This window comes from Cherax quadricarinatus, chromosome 78 (assembly GCF_038502225.1).
Source record: "Cherax quadricarinatus isolate ZL_2023a chromosome 78, ASM3850222v1, whole genome shotgun sequence".
In the NCBI taxonomy this organism is placed as follows: domain Eukaryota; kingdom Metazoa; phylum Arthropoda; class Malacostraca; order Decapoda; family Parastacidae; genus Cherax; species Cherax quadricarinatus.
Genome location: NC_091369.1, coordinates 3,367,961 through 3,392,408, shown reverse-complemented (window position 1 = coordinate 3,392,408; position 24,448 = coordinate 3,367,961). Strand labels below are relative to the sequence as shown.

Genomic DNA, 24,448 nt, shown 5'->3' with positions numbered 1-24,448 from the left:
TACTCCTTTGCTTTTTGTTTTTAAGAAAAAAAAAGAAAAGAAAAGAAAAATAAAAAAAAACAATAAAAAAAAGGGGGGAGCAGGGAGGAATAGTTCCCAGGAGGAATGAAAGGGCCGGAAATCTCCCTCCGCGCCCAAGAGGACCTCAGCACCGCTAGTAGCGCAGATGCAGCATGGAACCCGTGCCATACCCTACCCTTCATGCCAGTAAACCAGCAATCCGGGATAGCAACCTCACATCTGCCGAGCTACCTCGGTGGACAAAAGAGAGGGCGGCCGGATATCCGCCACAAAGTATACCTCCTTCGGCCACCACCCCCAGAATCCGAAAGGTGGCTTCCTGAGATACACCCATCACCCGAAAGACACCCAAAGCTACTCCGGGATACCGGAGAGGGATCGGAACATCCCCAGGTAATCCAGATTCCACGGCAAACTACGCCACCGCCAAGAACCTCAACGGAATGGGATGGACCCCGGTGTCCTTTCCCCTACCTAGGAACTAGCTCGCCTGTGGGAGAAATCCCAAAGGCCAAAAAGAGGAAGGGCAAAAGGGAGGGGTGGGGAGGAGGAGGAGGAATGGAAAAAGGGGAGGATGGGAGAGGGGAGGGGAGAATGGGGGGTAATTAGGTTCGGTCTGAGGAAGAAGACAGACAGGGCTAATTCCTCAGACCAAGATCCTCTTCACCATGCCAAGGAGCCCCCCCTTGAAGAGGGGTGCAAGGCACAATAAAATCATTATAGGCAGTAGTTGTAATAGTACTGTGGTGGTAGTAGTAGCAGCAGCAGCAGCTATGTGATGGCAGGGTTTATTGCTTTGAGGAGGACTCTTTCTAATACTTACTTTAGAGATATAACCAAGCTGCCTTTATCCTGTGTTAGAAATAGTGATTAACGATTCAAGGCATTTGACTTCAAAAATTGGGTTCTGTAATCACTAATACTAGTATTACTACTACTATCACCTACAATGATTATATTGTGCCTTGCACCTCACTCTCATACCTATAAATACCCTGTGTGTCCCTGTATTGTTTTTAACGGCTTGACGAGCTGCTGGAGAGTGAAACGTTGCCACAATAAAATGTTGCATTAGTGGCACATATCCTTTTACCTAACATCTTTATGTTAGTAGTATGTCTTTCATTCTATCAAATAATACCAAGAAACACCTTTTAGTCACTATTTTAAACTGAACATTAGGTCAGAAGTTTCTTCTTTCAATCATGAACTGCAGGGGAGGGAGGCATGATCTGTTGTTTTACTATGTATTTACACTCACCACAGACCCACTCTAATGTCTAGGCCAAAATTTGTTACTTTTAGCTTATCTGAGGAGGCTGAGCCAATAACAGATCTCTGGAAGGATTATTATCTAGTCTGGAACAAATGAGCCACTGAACCGACTCCTTGGGTGCTCGAGATTTGAATCTCTAACTCCGTGGAACAGCTGCCATGTTATTGGTCTGCAGAGAAGAGAATGGTTGCACTTATGCCTATATTCCTAATTTAACTTGACACTCTAAACTACAATCTTAGATTTGGCATTCAACTTACTAGGTGTTTACAATTAATTAACTTGCAACTCATGATCAATGTTTATTATAATCAAAACTTAAGTGCTAAACCCACATGATCAAGGTTTAAGTTTGAGGTGTGCTGTGTGTGGGAGAGTGGAGGAATTGCTCCTTCACTGAACCACCCCCACACTCTCACTTGTAACAATTCCCATGTCTAGAATGGAGTAAGCAAAAATCATGAACAAGCAATAAAAGATGTAAAGGAACATTCAACTTTCCCTGTGTTCTTTTGCATGCTGAGTAAATTGATTTTTGGATCCTGAATTGTCAGGTAGTCTGATGATGATAATCAAATCCTATATTTTGAAACTGCTGAGGTGGCAGAGGGAATTACGACAGCCAAAAATTTTCTTAAACGCTAAAAATAAAAATAATCCAGGGGGATCTCGCCCAAAACTAAAAAAAATACTACCACTCATTATCACCCACTTTGTTAAAGGTATATTACCTATGTTTAACAAAAAACTATTCTATAAAGTGGAACACTGTATGACCCTTGTGGTTTAGTGCTTCTTTCTGATTATAATAATAGAAGTTGCAGAGGTTGGTGGATGAATCTGGTAGGGTGTGCAAAAGAAGACAATTAAAAGTGAATACAGGAAAGAGTAAGGTTATGAGGATAACAAAAAGATTAGGTGATGAAAGATTGGATATCAGATTGGAGGGAGAGAGTATGGAGGAGGTGAATGTATTCAGATATTTGGGAGTGGACGTGTCAGCGGATGGGTCTATGAAAGATGAGGTGAATCATAGAATTGATGAGGGGAAAAGGGTGAGTGGTGCACTTAGGAGTCTGTGGAGACAAAGAACTTTGTCCTTGGAGGCAAAGAGGGGAATGTATGAGAGTATAGTTTTTCCAACGCTCTTATATGGGTGTGAAGCATGGGTGATGAATGTTGCAGCAAGGAGAAGGCTGGAGGCAGTGGAGATGTCATGTCTGAGGGCAATGTGTGGTGTGAATATAATGCAGAGAATTCGTAGTTTGGAAGTTAGGAGGAGGTGCGGGATTACCAAAACTGTTGTCCAGAGGGCTGAGGAAGGGTTGTTGAGGTGGTTCGGACATGTAGAGAGAATGGAGCGAAACAGAATGACTTCAAGAGTGTATCAGTCTGTAGTGGAAGGAAGGCGGGGTAGGGGTCGGCCTAGGAAAGGTTGGAGGGAGGGGGTAAAGGAGGTTTTGTGTGCGAGGGGCTTGGACTTCCAGCAGGCATGCGTGAGCGTGTTTGATAGGAGTGAATGGAGACAAATGGTTTTTAATACTTGACGTGCTGTTGGAGTGTGAGCAAAGTAACATTTATGAAGGGGTTCAGGGAAACCGGCGGGCCGGACTTGAGTCCTGGAGATGGGAAGTACAGTGCCTGCACTCTGAAGGAGGGGTGTTAATGTTGCAGTTTAAAAACTGTAGTGTAAAGCACCCTTCTGGCAAGACAGTGATGGAGTGAATGATGGTGAAAGTTTTTCTTTTTCGGGCCACCCTGCCTTGATGGGAATCGGCCAGTGTGATAATAAAAAATAAAAGTGGAATACAGTATATTTATACAATCCAAGATATATTACTACATGTACTTTATAGAGCCCCCCTTGATATGCAAAGCATTTTGGAACAAAAAAAAAATACATTTTATCATAAAATTTAATTAACCCTTTCACTTGAATATTTGACCAACCTATATTTTAAGCTACCCAAGGTTTAAGCTTCAATGACCCTGTTTGGTGTTTTCCAGTAAAAGTTACTTAGTATGGCATGGGTGATAATGACTTGTTGATTTATTTTTTAAAAAGTTTTTCCTTGTAGATTGAAAGAATGCATTTTTATGAATTTAATAAGACCAAGCTAAGTGGATTCTGATAAAAAAATAATTAGATTTTATGGTATGTTGAAGTTGGTGAAAAAATGATCGCTTGTTGGTAACAGTGGCATAAGTTCACCAGCAATATTTACATTCTATAATTTATTGAAGCATTAGTTCCTTCGATATGTTTCAAAGTATTTCTGTACTTCATACATGGGGTAATGCATAGCCTGATGTTGCTCCACTTGGAATATACAGTATAAACTGGAGCAAAAAAAAAAAAAAAAAAAAAAAAAAAAAAAAAAAAAAAAATCCTATTTTTTTACAGGTCTGGTCTTCTAACACTATGTACAAGACTACTTATGATATTACAACTGTTTCAAGGTATATTATTTCTCAAAACATGGAAATATAGTCACAATGACTACACTGGGTTAACCCTGGTAAATTTTTTCAATGCACCAGCTGTCTCCCACCAAGGCAGGGTGACCCCCCCCCCCAAAAAAAAAAAAAAAAAAAACATTCTTTTGACATATAAGGGTTACTAGCCCTCTGATCCCAGCATTTTAGTTGTTTATAACAGGCATGGCTTACAGAGGAAAGATTCTTGTCCAGGGAATATCCTGGATTATATACATAATGCAATTGTGCAAGAAAGGTATAAAATACCGACAATATGAAAGTTAAGACACATGTGCAACATCTGGATATCTTTATTGTAGACGTTTCGCCATCCAGTGGCTTTATCAATACAGATTCTAGGACAGTAGAACTATATACAAAAGATGAGGTAATCAGTCCCTCGGCCTTGGAGTTAGTGTTCACAGCATCGTGGTGGAGGAGAATCTGGAGCAAAGGCAAGAGGACATCTACAAGACCTTCTTCACGGCTGCTGCAACTAACCCATCTCTTTGGGAAGGACCTACTTCCACTGGGGAATCCCGCCTACCAGTGACTATGCCCTCGTCTGCTGCCCGTCCCTATCCACTGACGCCTATATAACCGCCAGTCTTCTTGCCTTTGCTCCAGATTCTCCTCCACCACGATGCTGTGAACACTAACTCCAAGGCCGAGGGACTGATTACCTCATCTTTTGTATATAGTTCTACTGTCTTCCTATTATGTCCTAGAATCTGTATTGATAAAGCCACTGGATGGCGAAACGTCTACAATAAAGATATCCAGATGTTGCACATGTGTCTTAACTTTCATAATGCAATTTCTGAGTGCCTGTGTGCCTTCCAGATCGCAGTAAAATATATTCACAAGGAAATCTTATATTACAATTATTTCATGGTTTAATAACTATGGAAATGTAAAAATAGGTCATATTGTTAGACTGAAAAAATACCACAGTAAAATAGGAAATAAAACCTGATCACTTTCTTGTGCTTACATACATCTTCAGAGATTTCTTCCATATTGGGCTAGCCTAGATTATACCTACATAGTGTTTACTGGTTGAATTCCACTATTATCATGAAATTGCAATAAATTTGGAATGAATAAGGAATCTTCCTGGTAGTTCAACACCCTGACCGCTGATGGTGGAACAACAGGTCTTTGTTTCATTGTTTACTTACGAATAAGTTAGCGCTACTCCATGATGCACTTTGTGTCCCACCTGGTCTTAGAATTTTACAAATGTGTCAAGGCATATGTACTCCTCAAAACAAGCATGTTTTGTTTACATTATACTGACAAGAAGATGCTAATCTCTTAGTATTGGAAAGCAAAATTACCTATAATGAAGCTGCTGTTGAAGTCAGTGACAGTAGGAAGTATTCAAACATTGAAATACAGTCTGCAACAGACACTTGTATCATGGAGATTTTTCCTCATTGCCTCTGATTTTTACTCTCATGATCTCATTAGCAGTTGTTTCCATATTATGAATAATATAATCAAATGAAGCACTAAACCTGAAGGGGTAAATCTATATTATCAATCACATCTACAACTAGGGGCTTGGACAGCCAATAGGCTTGTGTAAGCATGAAAAAAATGGTTATAAATCATTACCATAATTTTTAAAGAGGTTTAACAGTTAAGCCAGCAGAAGGCCTCAGTCAGATGACTGAAAGCTCCAGCAGTGGGTCATCATATGACTAAGACCCACATCATGCTGTCTGACAAATCTTACCTTGTCTAACATGCTAGACAGGAGTGGAGGTAAATGCTTGTTATGATCTGACATGCTTTTGGAATGTGAGAAAGGTAACATCTATTAAGGGATTCAGAGAAACTGTTAGCCAGTCATTAGTTCTGGAGAAGGTAAGTACAGTGCTTCCACTCTAAAGGACTAGTGGGGATGCTGTATTCTGGAGGGTCATCTGAAACATGATGTTAGTGCACTTCTGGCAAGACGGTAACTGAATAAGTGAAAGTGTTTTTTTCCTTTGTTGGGTCACCCTACCTCAGTAGGAGACAGCCAATGTTAAAAATAAAAATCGAAAACTATCTTTGATAAAAAAATGCAAGGAAAAGATATTATTAGAGGAAATTACTGGCAATAGTTCACTTCTCAGCTCCAAGGGAAAGTGGGGAAGAATTCTTCCTCTGTAAGCCATGAGTCATGAGACAACTAAAATGCTGGGAGCAAGGGGCTAATAACCACTGTACAAATTACTAAATGTAAAAGAAAAACTTTTGTTTTTTCTTTTCTGTCTCTCCCAGCAAGGCAGGGTGACCATGTGCTTAAAAAATGTTCACATCTCAGGAGAACTGGAGGGAATGGAAGAGGGAGGTTAAAAAAAAAAATCAGAGTAAGAGAAGGAAGCCAATCACTCATGACTACAATGCATAGTTATCAATTTTATCATCCCAAAAATTAACAAAAATTAGGTATGGAGTAAAGTGGTAACTCGGGATATGAACTTATTTCGTTCCAGAAGGCTGTTCAAGTACTGATACCGAACGAATTTGTTCCCATAAGGAATAATGTAAATTAGATTAATCCATTTCAGACCCCCCAAAAATACACTTACAAAAGCACTTACATAATTGTTCACGTTTTGAGATGTTTGTATCCCAAGGTACCACTGTTATGTTTCCCCTGCCTCTCAGATAACATGGGAATTTCATGAGGGAAATGTATTTGGAGTTTTCAATTACAGTACTGGCATACCTTGCTAATACAGCAGGTTAGGTTCCAGACCACCATCAAAAAGCAAATCACAGCTTTTTTTTTTTTCCAATTGCCAGTGCATATAAAAGTTTAAAAATGCATTTTCAGGCTTTTATAGTATGAATAGCACAAGACCTAAAAAAAGATGCAAAAGTAAAAATAATAAATAAAAAAATTGAAAATTGCCAAAAATCAAGTGCCCAAACTAATAAACATGAATATAATTGAAAAGTGCCAAATTAGCAAAGCACTCTAAAGTGAGCGCCGTATTAACAAAGCATTCTTAAGCTAGCGCCATATTAACAAGGTACGCCTGCACAAAGAAATAGAATTAATGGCCCAAGAAGCTGAAACAGAAGATTAATGATCAGCTAAATAACTCAGTTACAATAGTTTTTTATGAATCAACTGCAACCCTTAAGGGTTACAGGTTACAATTAGTTATTTCCCCACTAACTCTTATGGAATAAGATAAAAGAATTATGTCTGGTTATTTGTGCAGGAAACATTGCTATTGCAAATAACCGAGATGTAATTTCCTAATGCCACATTCACGGATTTAAGTTGTTCCATGTTGATAGAAATAACAGGAGAGGGTGTGGTAATGCCACATATGTCCAAGATAACATGAATTGTTACATAAAATAGGTATAAAAATCAATGGACAGAGAATCTGTTTGGGTAGAATTTCTTGAAGGGAAAGAAAAATCTATTTTAGGTGTAATATACCAATCCCCAAACTAAGAAAGCGAGAGAGGGAGACTCCTTTGGGATGAAATTGTTAGGGGTTCTAGATATGAAAACAGTAATATTAGGAAATTTAACTTTAGTCAAACTGACTGGACTTCTTTGGCTTTCTGGAAGGACTACTTTTTGAAACAGTTTGTAACAGACCTGACCTGATTTTGTCAAAAAAGAAAACCCTTGTAAATTATCTGGAGATCACTGAAGAGTTTGGCACATGTGATCACAATTCTGTTACTTTTAATATTATGAGAAAAAGGATAATATGTACAGTTAAGGTCTGATTTTCATTTGGCCAATTAAAATGGGCTTAGGGAACACCTGTCTAGTCTTAACTGGGGTTATCTGGCAAATGATTCTTTTGACGAAGATCATACAGTAACGACAGGCGATACCGAGATGCGAAAAAAGTGCAAGTACTGTTGAGAACATACTAAAGGATACATTTCACCATCAGTGGCTTTTTCAGTCTTAACTGAAGTAGCCACTCATGGCTAAATGTTTCTCTTTAATAAATGTCCTGCACTGTACATAAGTATCTTTTTTGGTAATGTCACTGTTTGGTGGATCACTAACTGTGATGTTCATGCACTTCTGGAAAGACACCTAAAGCAACTGCACATCAAATGTCAAAAGCCACCAGCCTCCATTCACTGCAATTCAATATGTTCATACATGCCTGCTGGATGCCAAAGCCCCTACCAGTAACAGTGCCTTCCAATCCTTATTGGGATACCCTTACACCACCATCCACCCACCCTGGATTATGCACCCTCTTGATCAACTTATCTCGATTCATTCTTTCTCACTGACCAAAACATTTCAACACATATAAAGCACCAATGTCACAGAATTACTTCCTTGGTTTTGTAAATAACTATGTCTTCTGAAATTACATTTATTCAGGAATAATAATATAAGAGATGATTTCATTTGGATCATACAAAATCTAAATACGTATTAACTTCCAATTTACATACAAATGATATACCTACCTTATACACTTTCCTGGGTATGTGGTAGATCAATCTGCTCTTCAATCTCCCTAATAAGGAGTGCTGTAAAATGAAGGCTATAAAGTTTTTATCTGGCCTTCTTTATTGCTGAGTTTAACAATATCTGATCTTATTAGAAATCAAATTTAAATTGATAATAAGCATCATCAAACACATGTACCCGAACATATCCATCTTCTCCTCCACTGGCATACCCTCTTCCATTAGGGTGAAATGATATAGAGTTAATAGGACCAAAATGACCTTTTACGCGAGCAAATTCTTCTTCAAATACAAGGTGGAAGAAGCGTGCGTCGAACTTGCCAATTCTAGACGATGTTGTTGTAACGTCCATTGCTTCCTGACCACCACCCATGACAACATGAGGATATGTATCTACTAGAGGAGATATTGAAGCAGAGTTGACAGGTCTGTCTGTCTTGTACATTTTTAGAGGTTCAAGAGTGGCTAAGTCCCAAAGACGTGCAGTCGTGTCTTTACTAGCAGTGATCAGCATCATACCATCATGGCTTAGTTGCATATCTTTTATCAGCTTGGTGTGTTCTTGTCCAACTTCCATCTGAAAAATTTACAACATTCATTGTTATTTCCTGCATTCATAGGGAGGTGAGGCACGTAGCCTTTAGTGGAAAGTAAAGGATAATCCTTCAGTTCAATCTCCTTTCCACTTTAGCATATGAAGCAAAACACTGTTTACCTCGCTGGGTGCCAGACGGTGGGGTCACCATATTTCTGTACCTTTAAAGATTACATAAAGGAATTATATCAAGACTGGAGGTTAGAATGTTAAGGAAATTATTATAAATGGAGCTGTCTTCGATACTTCAAAATAAAATTGATCCTACAAATTTGTGAAGTTCCGTATTTACAAATTTGGATCATCCAAGAGTATTGAAAACCAACCAGCAAATACATTAATTATCCAACAGCAGTCTGACTCAATGGCTTGCTCATGCCAAATCACTATTATGATCATTATTTCTTGTAAATATCAATATTAACCAGACTTGTGATTTATTACAAATTTTTTTTTTTTTTTTCAACAAGTCGGCCGTCTCCCACCGAGGCAGGGTGACCCAAAAAAAAGAAAGAAAATCCCCAAAAAGAAAATACTTTCATCATCATTCAACACTTTCACCACACTCGCACATTATCACTGTTTTTGCAGAGGTGCTCAGAATACAACAGTCTAGAAGCATACACATATAAAGATACACAACATATATTAAATATACAAATATTAAATACAAAATGAGCCCTAAGTTTAAACAAAATGTGCAGAATTTTTTTTCTTAGCACTCATTATCTTTTTGCTTGGTGCACAGCCCCTAAGTTGAAAATCTACAGGATTTCACTTAAAATGTTTTCATTCTCTCCTATGAATGTCAAAATGAAGCAGATTAGATAAGTATTTAATGGGTTAAAACTATGTCAATAATTTGGACTTGCAAAATTTCTTATTATCTATGGTTCTGGTACCATCTTCACCTCCAGGAACCCAATCCCTGTGAATTTACAGACTCAACTGTAATGTAAACTGACTACTATTGCCAAATTTGAATGAATTTTTTTTTAAACACAAGACAAGGTAATCTAAACAAGGAAAACACATTCACAATCACTTATTCCCTAGTTGTTTTTCAGAACTGCATGGGCATCATTATTATTATTAACCATATACTTTATTAAAGCCAAATTAAAATTTTCTGTTTCAATTTTGGGCCTGCCAGAAATCCTGTGTACATTATGGGCTCCACAGTAGTAATGTGTGCAAATATACTTTCCCATAAAGGGAGGGCAACTGAAACAGGGAAAACATTCGCCCTCATTCATACCCTAGCTGTTTTTCCTGAAGTGCACAAAATATCAGAAATTATAATGTTTTCAAAAATGAAAAAAAAATCCTACCCAACATACTGTATTAATGGTAAACAAAATATGTATTGTTAATGTTAGTAAAGTATAAAGAAGTACAGTAACATTTTATGCTGCAAAACACTTGCTACACAAATTAAATAAAAACTACCTCAAGCAAAATTTATACGCAAAATTTACGAAAACTGTGTATAATTATCATGCAGTGAACTGCAGTGCTGTAATTTATACACTACAATAAAAACTACTTCACAAACTGAACTTTGTATGTTAATTCGGTATCAGGTCCTACTTTTTTTAATACATCAGTAATTTCCCACCAGGAAAGGCTGGAGCATAATTGGATGCTGTATAAATCTAGGGTGGAAGGTAAGAAGGATAGTGGTCATCCCTAACACAGGGGCTTTAAGTAAGCACGTGTGAGTGAACATTAGATCTGAGTGGAGACAAGTGGTTTTTAGGATGAAGTGTTGTTGGAGCATAAGCAGAGTAACATTTATGAGGGGATTCAGGGCAACCATTTAGCCAAGCTTGAGTCCTGGAGGTGGGAACTACAATTCAGTGCCTGAATCCTGAAGCAGAGGTGGGGATGTTAAAGTTCAGATGGTCATTTGAACTGTGATATCTGCATACTTCTGACAAGACAAATAAGGAATGAATGATGACAAATGTTACCTTTTCTAAATCCCCCTTCCTTGGTGGGAAATGGCTGGTGCAATAAAAATTATGTATACACACATACATATACACACACATACATACAGGTAGTAGGTTGGTAGACAGCAACCACCCAGGGAGGTACTACCGTCCTGCCAAGTGAGTGTAAAACGAAAGCCTGTGATTGTTTTACATGATGGTAGGATTGCTGATGTCTTTTGTCTGTCTCATAAATATGCAAGATTACAGGCATGTCTTGCTACTTCTACTTACACTTAGGTCACACTACACATACATGTACACATTTATTTATACACACTCATCTGAGTTTTCTTTGATTTTATCTTAATAGTTCTTGGTCATATTAATTTTCCTTTTATATCCATGGGGAAGTGGAATAAGAATCTTTCCTCCATAAGCCATGCGTGTTGTAAAAGTCAACTAAAATGCCGGGAACAATGGGCTAGTAACCCCTTTTCCTGTAAAGATTACTAAAAAGAATAAGAAGAAGAAAATTGTCAAAGTGGGAAGTCTGAATGTGCGTGGATGTTGTGCAGATGATAAGAAAGAGATGAATTGTGGATGTTATGAATGAGAAGAAGCTGGATGTCCTGGCTTTAAGTGAAACAAAGCTGAAGGGGGTGGGAGAGTTTCAGTGGAGAGGAATAAATGGGATTAGGTCAGGGGTTTCAAATAGAGTTAGAGCTAAAGGAGTAGCAATAATGTTGAAGGATAAGCTATGGCAGGAAAAGAGGGACTATAAATGTATTAATTCAAGGATTATGTGGAGTAAAATAAAGATTGGATGTGAAAAGTGGGTTATAACAAGTGTGTATGCACCTGGAGAAGAGAGAAGTGTAGAGGAGAGAGAGAGATTTTGGGAAATGTTGAGTGAATGCGTGGGGAGTTTTGAATCAAGTGTGAGAGTAATGGTGGTTGGGGATTTCAATGCTAAAGTGGGTAAAAATGTTATGGAGGGAGTAGTAGGTAAATTTGGGGTGCCAGGGGTAAATGTAAATGGGGAGCCTTTAATTGAGCTATGTGTAGAAAGAAATTTGGTAATAAGTAATACATATTTTATGAAAAAGAGGATAAATAAATATACAAGGTATGATGTAGCACGTAATGAAAGTAGTTTATTAGATTATGTATTGGTGGATAAAAGGTTGATGGGTAGGCTCCAGGATGTACATGTTTATAGAGGGGCAACTGATATATCGGATCATTATTTAGTTGTAGCTACAGTTAGAGTAAGAGGTAGATGGGAAAAGAGGAAGGTGGCAACAACAAGTAAGAGGGAGGTGAAAGTGTATAAACTAAGGGAAGAGGAAGTTCGGGTGAGATATAAGCGACTATTGGCAGAAAGGTGGGCTAGTGCAAAGATGAGTAGTGGGGGGGTTGAAGAGGGTTGGAATAGTTTTAAAAATGCAGTATTAGAATGTGGGGCAGAAGTTTGTGGTTATAGGAGGGTGGGGGCAGGAGGAAAGAGGAGTGATTGGTGGAATGATGAAGTAAAGGGTGTGATAAAAGAGAAAAAGGTAGCTTATGAGAGGTTTTTACAAAGCAGAAGTGTTATAAGAAGAGCAGAGTATATGGAGAGTAAAAGAAAGGTAAAGAGAGTGGTGAGAGAGTGCAAAAGGAGAGCAGATGATAGAGTGGGAGAGGCACTGTCAAGAAATTTTAATGAAAATAAGAAAAAATTTTGGAGTGAGTTAAACAAGTTAAGAAAGCTTAGGGAAAATATGGATTTGTCAGTTAAAAACAGAGTAGGGGAGTTAGTAGATGGGGAGATGGAGGTATTGGGTAGATGGTGAGAATATTTTGAGGAACTTTTAAATGTTAAGGAAGAAACAGAGGCAGTAATTTCATGCACTGGTCAGGGAGGTATACCATCTTTTAGGAGTGAAGAAGAGCAGAATGTAAGTGTGGGGGAGGTACGTGAGGCATTACGTAAAATGAAAGGGGGTAAAGCAGCTGGAACTGATGGGATCATGACAGAAATGTTAAAAGCAGGGGGGGGGATATAGTGTTGGAGTGGTTGGTACTTTTGTTTAATAAATGTATGAAAGAGAGGAAGGTACCTAGGGATTGGCGGAGAGCATGTATAGTCCCTTTATATAAAGGGAAAGGGGACAAAAGAGACTGTAAAAATTATAGAGGAATAAGCTTACTGAGTATACCAGGAAAAGTGTACGGTAGGGTTATAATTGAACGAATTAGAGGTAAGACAGAATGTAGGATTGCGGATGAGCAAGGAGGTTTCAGAGTGGGTAGGGGATGTGTAGATCAGGTGTTCACATTGAAGCATATATGTGAACAGTATTTAGATAAAGATAGGGAAGTTTTTATTGCATTTATGGATTTAGAAAAGGCATATGATAGAGTGGATAGAGGAGCAATGTGGCAGATGTTGCAAGTATATGGAATAGGTGGTAAGTTATTAAATGCTGTAAAGAGTTTTTATGAGGATAGTGAGGCTCAGGTTAGGGTGTGTAGAAGAGAGGGAGACTACTTCCCGGTAAAAGTAGGTCTTAGACAGGGATGTGTAATGTCACCATGGTTGTTTAATATATTTATAGATGGGGTTGTAAAGGAAGTAAATGCTAGGGTGTTTGGGAGAGGGGTGGGATTAAATTATGGGGAATCAAATTCAAAATGGGAATTGGCACAGTTACTTTTTGCTGATGATACTGTGCTTATGGGAGATTCTAAAGAAAAATTGCAAAGGTTAGTGGATGAGTTTGAGAATGTGTGTAAAGGTAGAAAGTTGAAAGTGAACATAGAAAAGAGTAAGGTGATGAGGGTGTCAAATGATTTAGATAAAGAAAAATTGGATATCAAATTGGGGAGGAGGAGTATGGAAGAAGTGAATGTTTTCAGATACTTGGGAGTTGACGTGTCAGCGGATGGATTTATGAAGGATGAGGTTAATCATAGAATTGATGAGGGAACAAAGGTGAGTGGTGCGTTAAGGTATATGTGGAGTCAAAAAACGTTATCTTTGGAGGCAAAGAAGGGAATGTATGAAAGTATAGTAGTACCAACACTCTTATATGGGTGTGAAGCTTGGGTGGTAAATGCAGCAGCGAGGAGACGGTTGGAGGCAGTGGAGATGTCCTGTTTAAGGGCAATGTGTGGTGTAAATATTATGCAGAAAATTCGGAGTGTGGAAATTAGGAGAAGGTGTGGAGTTAATAAAAGTATTAGTCAGAGGGCAGAAGAGGGGTTGTTGAGGTGGTTTGGTCATTTAGAGAGAATGGATCAAAGTAGAATGACATGGAAAGCATATAAATCTATAGGGGAAGGAATGCGGGGTAGGGGTCGTCCTCGAAAGGGTTGGAGAGAGGGGGTAAAGGAGGTTTTGTGGGAAAGGGGCTTGGACTTCCAGCAAGCGTGCATGAGCGTGTTAGATAGGAGTGAATGGAGACGAATGGTACTTGGGACCTGACGATCTGTTGGAGTGTGAGCAGGGTAATATTTAGTGAAGGGATTCAGGGAAACCGGTTATTTTCATATAGTCGGACTTGAGTCCTGGAAATGGGAAGTACAATGCCTGCACTTTAAAGGAGGGGTTTGGGATATTGGCAGTTTGGAGGGATATGTTGTGTATCTTTATACGTATATGCTTCTAAACTGTTGTATTCTGAGCACCTCTGCAAAAACAGTGATAATGTGCGAGTGTGGTTAAAGTGTTGAATGATGATGAAAGTATTTTCTTTTTGGGGATTTTCTTTCTTTTTTTGGGTCACCCTGCCTCGGTGGGAGATGGCCGACTTGTTGGGGGGAAAAAAAAAAAAAAACATACATTCTTAGCCATTTTGTATCTCAAAGTCTATTAAATTCAATGAACACTAAACTAAATTATTCACAGTATTACAGCATTAGAAAAACTGGAGATGTCCTAATTTGAGGGACAGACAAGAATGCACTAACTTTGGACTTCATTAAAAATATTTCAATCCTTGAACCTGTATCAAGATCAAAAGGCCAAAAATTTTTAAAGAAATTTTTTTTAAAAGAGTGCATTCTTGTCCATCTCCCTCAAGTTTTCTAGTCATTTGCCTTCTTAGACTTACCTTTTTACCAGTGCGCATGTCCCACTTGATGATGCACCCGTCCTCATGGCCAGTCACTACATACTCATCCAAAGGTCCCCAGAGAACTGACAATGCCTTGGCATAGTTAGGAGTCACCTGCGTCTTCATTATTGGCGTTGCTAATGAAATGTACAAATTTTGTCTTAAATAAATTAATACAAGATTTAAAGTTCTAATTCTAGAGTGGAGCTTCACCCCTACTCTCATGCAAATAACTATCCTGAACATACTACCTCAGGAAATACAGCCTCTCCTCACTCAACGACGGAGTTCCATTCCTAAGACCACATTGGTAAACAAATTCGTTGCTAAGTGAGGAGCATACTATAATGGTAGTGGGTTTGTGTCAACTATAATTGATATTGTTTTAATGTCACCTTTGCACCATTTATAACATTTCTGGCATATTTATAAATGTTCATATAGTAGTGTACTGTATATTGTAATGAACAGAATAGAGGAAATCAGCTCTAACATACATTATTTAGGCATGCATATTGGTCAGAGAGCCCATCGTAAGTCCAAGGCATTCGTAAACGAGTACATCGCTAAGTGAGGAGAGGCTGTATATAATTCCACTGATGTATTATTTGCATTAACAGTTAACTACAGTAAGACCCCATATCCATGGGGGATAAGTTCCAAGGACCTGCCACAGATACTGAAACCGCTGATAGTAGCAAAACCTATATAGTTTACGAGGATAGCGAGGTTCAGATTAGGGGTAGTATGTAAGAGAGAGGGAGATTATTTTCCGGTAAAAGAAGGCCTTAAACAGGAATGCGTGATGTCACCATAGTGGTTTAGCATATTTATAAGTATATGGGGTTGTAAAAGAAGTGAATGCTAGTGTGGTGGGGAGAAGGGGGGGGTTAAAATATGCAGAATCTAATACAAAATGGGAGTTGTTACAGTTTCTTTATGTTGAGGGCTGTGCTTTTGGGAGATTCTGAAGAGAAGTTGCAAAGGTTGGTCGATGTAGTTGGGAGGGCATGTACAAAAAGGAAATTTAAAGTGAACAGAGGAAAGAACAAGGTGATGGGGGTAACAATTCAGGTAATGAAAGATTAGATATCAGACTCAAAGGAGGAAGTATGGAGGAGGAAGTAAATGCGTTCAGATATTTGGCAGTGAATTTGTCAGCCGATAGGTATATGAAAGACAACTGAAATATAGAACTGACAAGGGAAAAAAGGAAATGTATGGGAGTATAGTGGCACCAAAACTATATGGATGTGAAACATGAGTTGCGAATGTTGCAGCAAGGAGGAGGCTGGAGGCAGTGGAGATGTGCTGCCTGAAAGCAATGTGTGGTGTAAACAACATGCAGAGAATTTGTAGTTTGGAGATTAGGAGGAAGTGCAGGGCTACTAAAAGTATTATCCAAAGGGCTGAGGAGGATTTGTTGACATGGTTTGGACATTTAGAGAGGATGGAGCAAAACAGGATGACTATGAGGGGTGTATAAATCTAGTGAAGGGAAAGTGGGGTAGGGGCCATCCTAGGAAAGGTTGGAGTGGGAGGGGGTAAAGGAGGTTTTGCGTGTGAGGGGCTTGAACATCCAGTAAGCATGCATGAATGTATCAGAAAAGAGCAAGTGGAGTGAATTGGTTTTTGAAACTTGACGAGCTGTTGGAGTGTAAGCAAGGTAAGATTTTGTGAAGGGATTCAGTGAAACAAGTTAGTTGGACTTGATTCCTGAAGGTGGGCAGTACAATACCTGCACTCTGCAGGGGGGTGGGGATATTTGTAGTTTGGAGGGGCATCTGACCCGTTGTATTGGGATGTCTCTGACAAGACAGCGATAGAGTGAATGATGATGAAAGTGTTTCTTCTTTTGAGTTACCCTACCTCAGTGGGAAATGGCCTGTGTATTAAAAAATGATGTGCCATATATGCAGGAGTGGATGCCGATCAGAACATGGACTGGGACACCACCTTAACCCTTCCAGGGTCGAGAGGCCCTCTCCTAAACTTGTTCTCAGAGTCGAAAATCTTTTTGGAAAAAAAAAAAAAAAAAAAAACTTATGAAATGATAGAGAATCTTTTCTCAATCATAATGACACCAAAATTATGAAATTTGATGGAAAACTTACAGAATTATGCTCTCGCGAAGTTAGCGGTCTCGACGATGTTGACGCATCAGTGATTTTGCCCACTGAGCCCTGTTTTAGGCCAATTTCAGTGTACTTGTCGACAACAATCATATCTATTTCGCTAGAACTCCATTTTTTCTATCAAACGAGTACAAGAAACCACCCATTTACCGATTTCGAGTATCTAATAAAGTGGTCAGAAATTGGCAATTTTACCAATTTCACACAAATTTCAGAAGATGCCAATTTCCAAATAGGGTCCAGCATAAGCAAGACAGACATTCCTGGTACTAAAATAACATTTTCTCTGTTCATTAGTCACATCCCCAGGCCCCTCTTACATCTCTTTTGCTTTCCACTTTGAATTTTTATTCTCACAAAAAATAGAAGATTTACTGTTATGCAGACTACTGCATTAGTGTAGAAATGGTGTAGAAATGGTATACATAATATCAGTGCACTTGTGAAAGAATGTTAGACTCACCAGTTGGATGCTTGGCATGATTTGTTTACTTTTGAAATTTGGTAAAAATCGAACATTTCTGCTACTTTGAGCTCAATTTCAATGTACTTTACATTCCGAAATCAATCAAAATCATCTCAATTTCTGTAATATGTCTTCCATTCGATAAATTGAGACCAGGAAAACTAGAATACAACCATAAATACCATACGAAAATGCACTGCAAAATCCATGTTTTAAACCAAAAACACGGTCGGAGTTTTTTTTTTTTTCTCATTATGCACTATGTGCTGCAGGATTTTTTATACTGTGCACACTGACCACATAGCCCCATTCTTTCATATGTAGGCCTACCAGCTTTCTCTCACTAGATTTGAAGGCACTAGAATTTAGGAATTCTAGTGCGTCAATAACCCTGGTGCGTAAGCCGTACTAGTACGTCAGAAACCCTGAAAGGGTTAACAGTGTAAAATGAATTCCTGTAAAGCTCCTATTACTGACATGACAAGTTTAGCAGGTGCAGGAATATACAATATATTTTAATACTTCAATTAGAGACCCAGATTTAAAGAAATTCAAAACTGTCCATTATTTTCAAAGATTGCTGGGTAAATTCAATTTGGATTAAGCAGACTGTACATTAAATCAGAATTACCATTAATTTTACAGGCAATTCCAGATTTAACAAAGTCCATTACATCCTTAATTATCAATAATTGTTGAAGTCTGCTGTGTAAATTTATTTTTGGATACAGCTCGTTTCATCCCTTAAATCCGAAAATTGTTGTCACTGCTACAATCATGGGTTCTTATGTTCTTAACAGATACCCCCTCCCCCCAGAGTGAGTATGACCCACTGCGGTATGGATATGGGAGGAAATCATGTTTGATCTGAAGCGAGAGATAGTACCTGCATCAAAGCAGATCCCCCTTTAAAGGTTTTCATTTCTCAGTTGACACACTGCCTTTCACACTTCCTCTTTCCTCACCATGCTCTCTCCCTCATATGTCAAAGAAAAAGTAACTTAAAATTCTATCTAAGAATGTCAAATTACAATGTCAAAACATTTATTACAGAAGTCAACTTACCATCAATGTCATTGGGTTCCCGAACATCAATAATATCAAGCTCTGAATTGTGACCCATCATTTTGTCGGTAGTGTATGCAATCATGGTGCCAGAGTATGAGAAACTCACACCACGGACAGAAGTCTTCATCTCTAAGTTTGACAAGCTGGAGCCTGTTTCAACATCCCATATTCTGGAATAAAATGAAGTATTTCACTACATTTGAATGATAATTTTAATAACTTGCTCCTAATTATATTTACCAATTACATAACTTGAATACTTACCAATTTTTAGGTAAATATATTAACCCCAAAGATGGTACAGTTATCCCATTTTCTTTTCCTGCATTATGTTTTTAAATTTTTTTAACATATGTAGTGTTCTTTCACCTTTTGCAAGTGATTGTGGTAATAATTGCTTCTCATCACATTGTTGTAATGCTGCAAAAATTATTTTAATATCAGTCTTTGATAATTACCAGCACCCAACTATTAAAATACAGAGTAAGTGATATACTCCACAACTACTCTGAATAATTCATGTAAATACCCTAAGTCATTTCCTACCAAGGTACTGTAACTCAAAAAAAACAAACATTCACCCTCACTCACTTTACAGAAGTCTTGCCGGAAGTGTGCATATGAGAGTAAGATACGTCATAGGTATTGAGTAAAGACAGGCTACTGCCTTCTTTCCTCAATGAACTGCCGAATACCTCTTAACCTTTAAACAGTCCAAACGTATATATACGTTCACTTGCGCAGCGCCCCGAATATTTTGACAAAACAAAAAAAAATTTTTTATAGAAAAAAAGAGCACAAGGTACTAAGTGGTCCCAGATTTTTTTAATATGGTGCACACCGAGTGTTAAGACCCATTCTATGCTGACCAGGCATCTCAGGGCAATCATGCCATATTTGGAGGCAGGAAAATTAAAACGTATATATACGTTTGGACCGTTTAGGGGTTAATTAAGAGTACATGTACTGGTTCGCTTAGGGACACTTGGTCAAAATACCAATTACACAAAGACTAAAGGGTTTCAAGCATTCTCAGGACAGTTCAGTATTATTTATTAAACCACAACTAAAGTAGAACACACTGTAGATATTTAGATCATTTAATACACCCAATTAAATGGTTTGTCACCTAAGTAAAAATTATCAATAGTATGCCAATAATGGGCTAAAGTAAACAAACTCAAATTTGATATTTACTGCTCATATATGAAGTGGAGATGTCATGTCTGAGGGCAATGTGTGGTGTGAATATAATGCAGAGAATTCGTAGTTTGGAAGTTAGGAGGAGGTGCGGGATTACCAAAACTGTTGTCCAGAGGGCTGAGGAAGGGTTGTTGAGGTGGTTCGGACATGTAGAGAGAATGGAGCGAAACAGAATGACTTCAAGAGTGTATCAGTCTGTAGTGGAAGGAAGGCGGGGTAGGGGTCGGCCTAGGAAGGGTTGGAGGGAGGGGGTAAAGGAGGTTTTGTGTGCGAGGGGCTTGGACTTCCAGCAGGCATGCGTGAGCGTGTTTGATAGGAGTGAATGGAGACAAATGGTTTTTAATACTTGACGTGCTGTTGGAGTGTGAGCAAAGTAACATTAATGAAGGGATTCAGGGAAACCGGCAGGCCGGACTTGAGTCCTGGAGATGGGAAGTACAGTGCCTGCACTCTGAAGGAGGGGTGTTAATGTTGCAGTTTGAAACTGTAGTGTAAAGCACCCTTCTGGCAAGACAGTGATGGAGTGAATGATGGTGAAAGTTTTTCTTTTTCGGGCCACCCTGCCTTGGTGGGAATCGGCCGGTGTGATAATAAAAAAAAAAAAAAAATAATATGAAATTACACTTTAATAATGATATTTAACACACTAATTCAAGAAATGCTACTGAAAATAATAATAATGAGGGAGACTGGGTTCAACAAGAAAGAGAAGGCAATGGGCTACTACAGAATGAAATACTGAATAGTAACTTGCAAAACTACTAAAACCAGGAGACAACTCCAATTGAGGACTTATATAATGAGATTCCACACAACTACAGCTTCTGACCCAAAGGGATCCTCGCAACAACTCTAAGGTCAGGTCCCAACACCAAAGCTTAATTGGTTTTCCTCCCAGCTCAGCTGCCCACCAAATCTGTCTAAGATCCCTACATATCATATAATGGGGCAACTGCATCACATACCTAGTCTGAGGAACTCTAATTAGTTTCTTAAATGACCTGTCTCACTCCAAGGAGATACAACACTACCAAACTGCAAGAAAACCTAACCTAGATTGCCCGAAATGCTCTGCATAACTAGGGGCTTTCTAGGCTTTCAACATATCTTAAAGTGTCACCCAATTCTGTATCAACAATGTATCATAATGACGATGCCTTAAAAATGCCTTAAAATGACAACAAACACTGTAAAACTAATGTAAATAACTCTTGAAAGAATATAACTAGTATTGCTAAACTTAAAGAGCACAAAAAAAAAAAAACATTTTAGTCATACTTTTTAAAGAATAATGAACACAATTAAAAAAATAACGACGTAGGTAACACTGCTGAGCGACAAAGTTGGACGTAATGACATTCGTTGAACTGAAATTTACTCTAGAAAAGCGGAATAAAGGCGAATTTGACGTAGGCTGAAATAACAAAGCAGGGTATGACTATTTGTATGTGAAGGGCAGCTACACCACCACCTAAAAGCGCACTTTATCCAAGTACGTACTTTACAAAATATTTACTACTTAAAATGCCTCTCCCACTTTTTTTTATATAATCAAAATACTGACTTCACACCCAGACATCACAATCCAAATGGCCATTTGAACTGCAACATCCCTACCCCACTTACCGTTTACTTCCATTAAGTTGCAATAAAGAGTAGAGTATGGTACTGTGAAAAAAACATAATAAATAAATACTTGCCTCATAGTTTGATCTGCTGAACCTGTCACAAACAATGTACTGTCCCATTTGACATCAATGGACCACACTGCACCTGAGTGGCCATCATAGGTGCCCAAACGTTCACCATTGATAGAATACCAGACATTTGGTTTGGGGTCTTTTGATGCCGAGAAGAGCAGGTCCCCTTCTCGGTTAAACTTGATTTGCGTTATCGAACGCTCATGGCCTTGAAGCATTATAGGCTTCTGTAAATTAAATAATAAGTATGAAGACACTGAGTACAAACTCAGAGCATGGAGGTAATGCACTATTAGCTAGTAGTTACATAAACCATATTTCGTGGCTTATTAGACACATGTTTTCTTTCCATAAACTGAAGGTCAGTGACAGGAGCTACAAGTCTGGGGTGTGGGGTGGGCCATAGCTCTCCCAGTTACGTCCAATGCCGAGCCATTGAAACTAAAACAAGTCTTATAAGCCGCAAAAAATGGTACATTTTTATTCTAATAGCTATGCTTTGCCTAACTACAAATTTATAATTATTTTATAAAAGGAATAAAATTTATTGCCAAGTCATATATAACAATCAGGTAAAAGAATATAGCACATTCCATAAACATAAGAACATCAGAATGGAAGAGCACTGTAGCAGACCTACTTGTCCATGCTAAGCAGGTCCAACTCTCTCATGTACATGTACAACCGAACTCACATCCTGGTTATACAGAGTATGTTGGTAAGTAAGTTTATTCAGGTATACACAAATACAGTTACACAGATTATCATACATAGCAGCATATGTGTAGAGAACCTAGGATAACCCAAAAAAGTCAGAGTGTGACTTATTTCGATTGGGGTCCTTTAAGATTTATGCCAACAGCATTCGGTGCTCCCACGCAGTCATCCATCCAAGTACGTACTCATCTGGAGTTTACCTGGAGAGGGTGGCGGGGGTCAACGCCCCCATGGCCCAGTCTGAGACCAGGCCTCATGTTGCATCAGGGTCTGTTCAACCAGGCTGTTACTGCTGGCTGCACGCAAACTGACGTACGAACCACAGCCCGGCTGGTCAGGTACCGACTTTAGGTGCTTATCCAGTGCCTTCTTGAAGACAGCCAGAGGTCTATTGGTAATCCCCTTTATGTACGCTGGGAGGTAGTTAAACAGTCTTGGGCCGCTGACACTTATTGTGTTGTGTCTCAGAGTACTTGCGGTGCCCCAGCTTCTCATTGGGGGAATGTTGCATCTCCTGCCGAGTCTTTTGCTTTCATAGGGAGTGATTTTCGTGTGCAAGTTTGGTACTAATCCTTCTGGGATTTTTCAAGTGTACATTATCATGTATATCTCTCACCTGCATTCCAGGGAATACAAATCAAGAGCCTTCAACTGTTCCCAGTAATTTAGGTGCATTATCGTACTTATGTGTGCTGTGAAAGTTCTTTGTACACTCTCCAGGTCAGCAATTTTGCCTGCCTTGAAGGGGGCTGTTAGTGTCCAGCAGTATTCCAGCCTAGAGAGAGCAAGCAATTTGAAGAGAATCATCATGCACTTGGTGTCCCTAGTTTTGAAGGTTCTCATTATGCATCCTACCAAATAAACGTATAACTACTACTATAATTTTTGTGAGCAGTTTGTTGGAAGTTTTGGTAAAACAACTTACTATAACATTTGTGGAGGTTATTATAAATGTTGGTCATATACAGATGCAACTACTGATATAAATTTCAACATTACTCCATAGAACACACAATGAGAGACCAAAGAATACATAGCATCTCATGCAAAAATTTAGCCTATACTTCACTCACTGAGTGAACACTGCAGATTTCAAGATTTTTTAACTATATTTAAGTACAGTAAAAGGCAAAAGATTTATTCATTTTGAAGGGAAACCAGAGGAGATGGAACAGAATTCTTCCTCTGTAAGCCATGCGTGTCGTAAGAGGCGACTAAAATGCCAGGAGCAAGGGGCTAGTAACCCCTTCTGTATAAATTACTAAAGTTAAGAAGAGAAACTTTTGTTTTTCTTTTTGGGCCACCCTGTCTTGGTGGGATATGGCCAGTTTCTTGAAAGATTTAAGTACAGGTACACATATGTACAGTTACACAAATTCAGGTAACTAAAATTTTCATACACAGTAGCATATGTGTAAATTCAATAGGATAAACCCCTCCCCCCACAAAAAAAAATAGTGGCTTATTTTCAATGGGGTCATTAAGTGTATTTAGACACAGATACACATAAGTACAATTATCAAACTTAAATTACCTAGGATAACCCAATAAAGTCAAAGTGATTTATTTCCACTGGTATACAGGTTGTACACTATTGCAAAATGTGAACTAATGCTAGCTTAGTTTATTCAGGCTCAGGTACACATAAACACTTACGTAAATTATCATACGTACGTAAATTATCATACGTACGTAAATTATCATACATACGCAAATTATCATACGTACGTAAATTATCATACATGTAGATTACCTAGAATAACCAAAAAAAAATCGAGTTATTTCCATTGGGGTCCATAAAGTCCGTCGAGAAATGGAGCCTAGAAATAAATCACACTATATGGTTTGAATAAATGTTTATAAAACCGACAAGTTGACATGGTTTTAATATATAGTAAAAACGTTGTAGGGTGAAACAAGAGAAAATAAAGGTGATGGTGGAAGATGAACATGTGGTGCAACACCAATACATTATCTTCCTCATACACACTAACACAACATACACATAACATTACATATGATGATGCAGGTTGTGTTAAACTCACCATGGTGAAGAGAGTGAGGCAGGAATACCTGTTACTCAACCATAAAGAAATAAAGTAACTTCGTGTGAGCTCGTACTGCTGTCACTGACTCTCCACAAATTATTTATATCCCTTGTAACTATTCCTATATATTATATAATCCCTTGTGTATTTCTTTATAATGTATAAATTACATTTATTCATTTTATTTCATTATAAATCGACTTTTTGACAGATAAATCACAACTGCGGAGATAACAGCCA

General features: G+C 38.5%; 1 protein-coding gene across 1 annotated transcript; it reads right to left on the bottom strand.

Annotated features, from left to right (window-relative positions):
- Positions 1-8,126: 8,126 nt before the first annotated feature.
- On the bottom strand, positions 8,127-24,311 carry eIF3i (eukaryotic translation initiation factor 3 subunit i). Its single transcript, XM_070101572.1, has 5 exons — positions 24,206-24,311; positions 21,444-21,670; positions 18,538-18,710; positions 14,869-15,008; positions 8,127-8,819 (listed from the first exon to the last, which is right to left on the bottom strand). Exons 1-5 carry the CDS (start codon positions 24,206-24,208, stop codon positions 8,373-8,375), a joined length of 990 nt encoding a protein of 329 aa, XP_069957673.1. The 5' UTR covers positions 24,209-24,311; the 3' UTR covers positions 8,127-8,372.
- Between the last annotated feature and the right edge of the window lie 137 nt (positions 24,312-24,448).

Excerpts from the sequence above, each read along its gene's own strand:
- eIF3i (XM_070101572.1), bottom strand. Across the intron at positions 18,711-21,443 it reads TCAGCAGATCAAACTATGAG|AATATGGGATGTTGAAACAG; the intron begins GCAAGTATTTAT and ends ATTTTATTCCAG. Across the intron at positions 8,820-14,868 it reads ACATGCGCACTGGTAAAAAG|ATGGAAGTTGGACAAGAACA; the intron begins GTAAGTCTAAGA and ends TAAATTTTTCAG.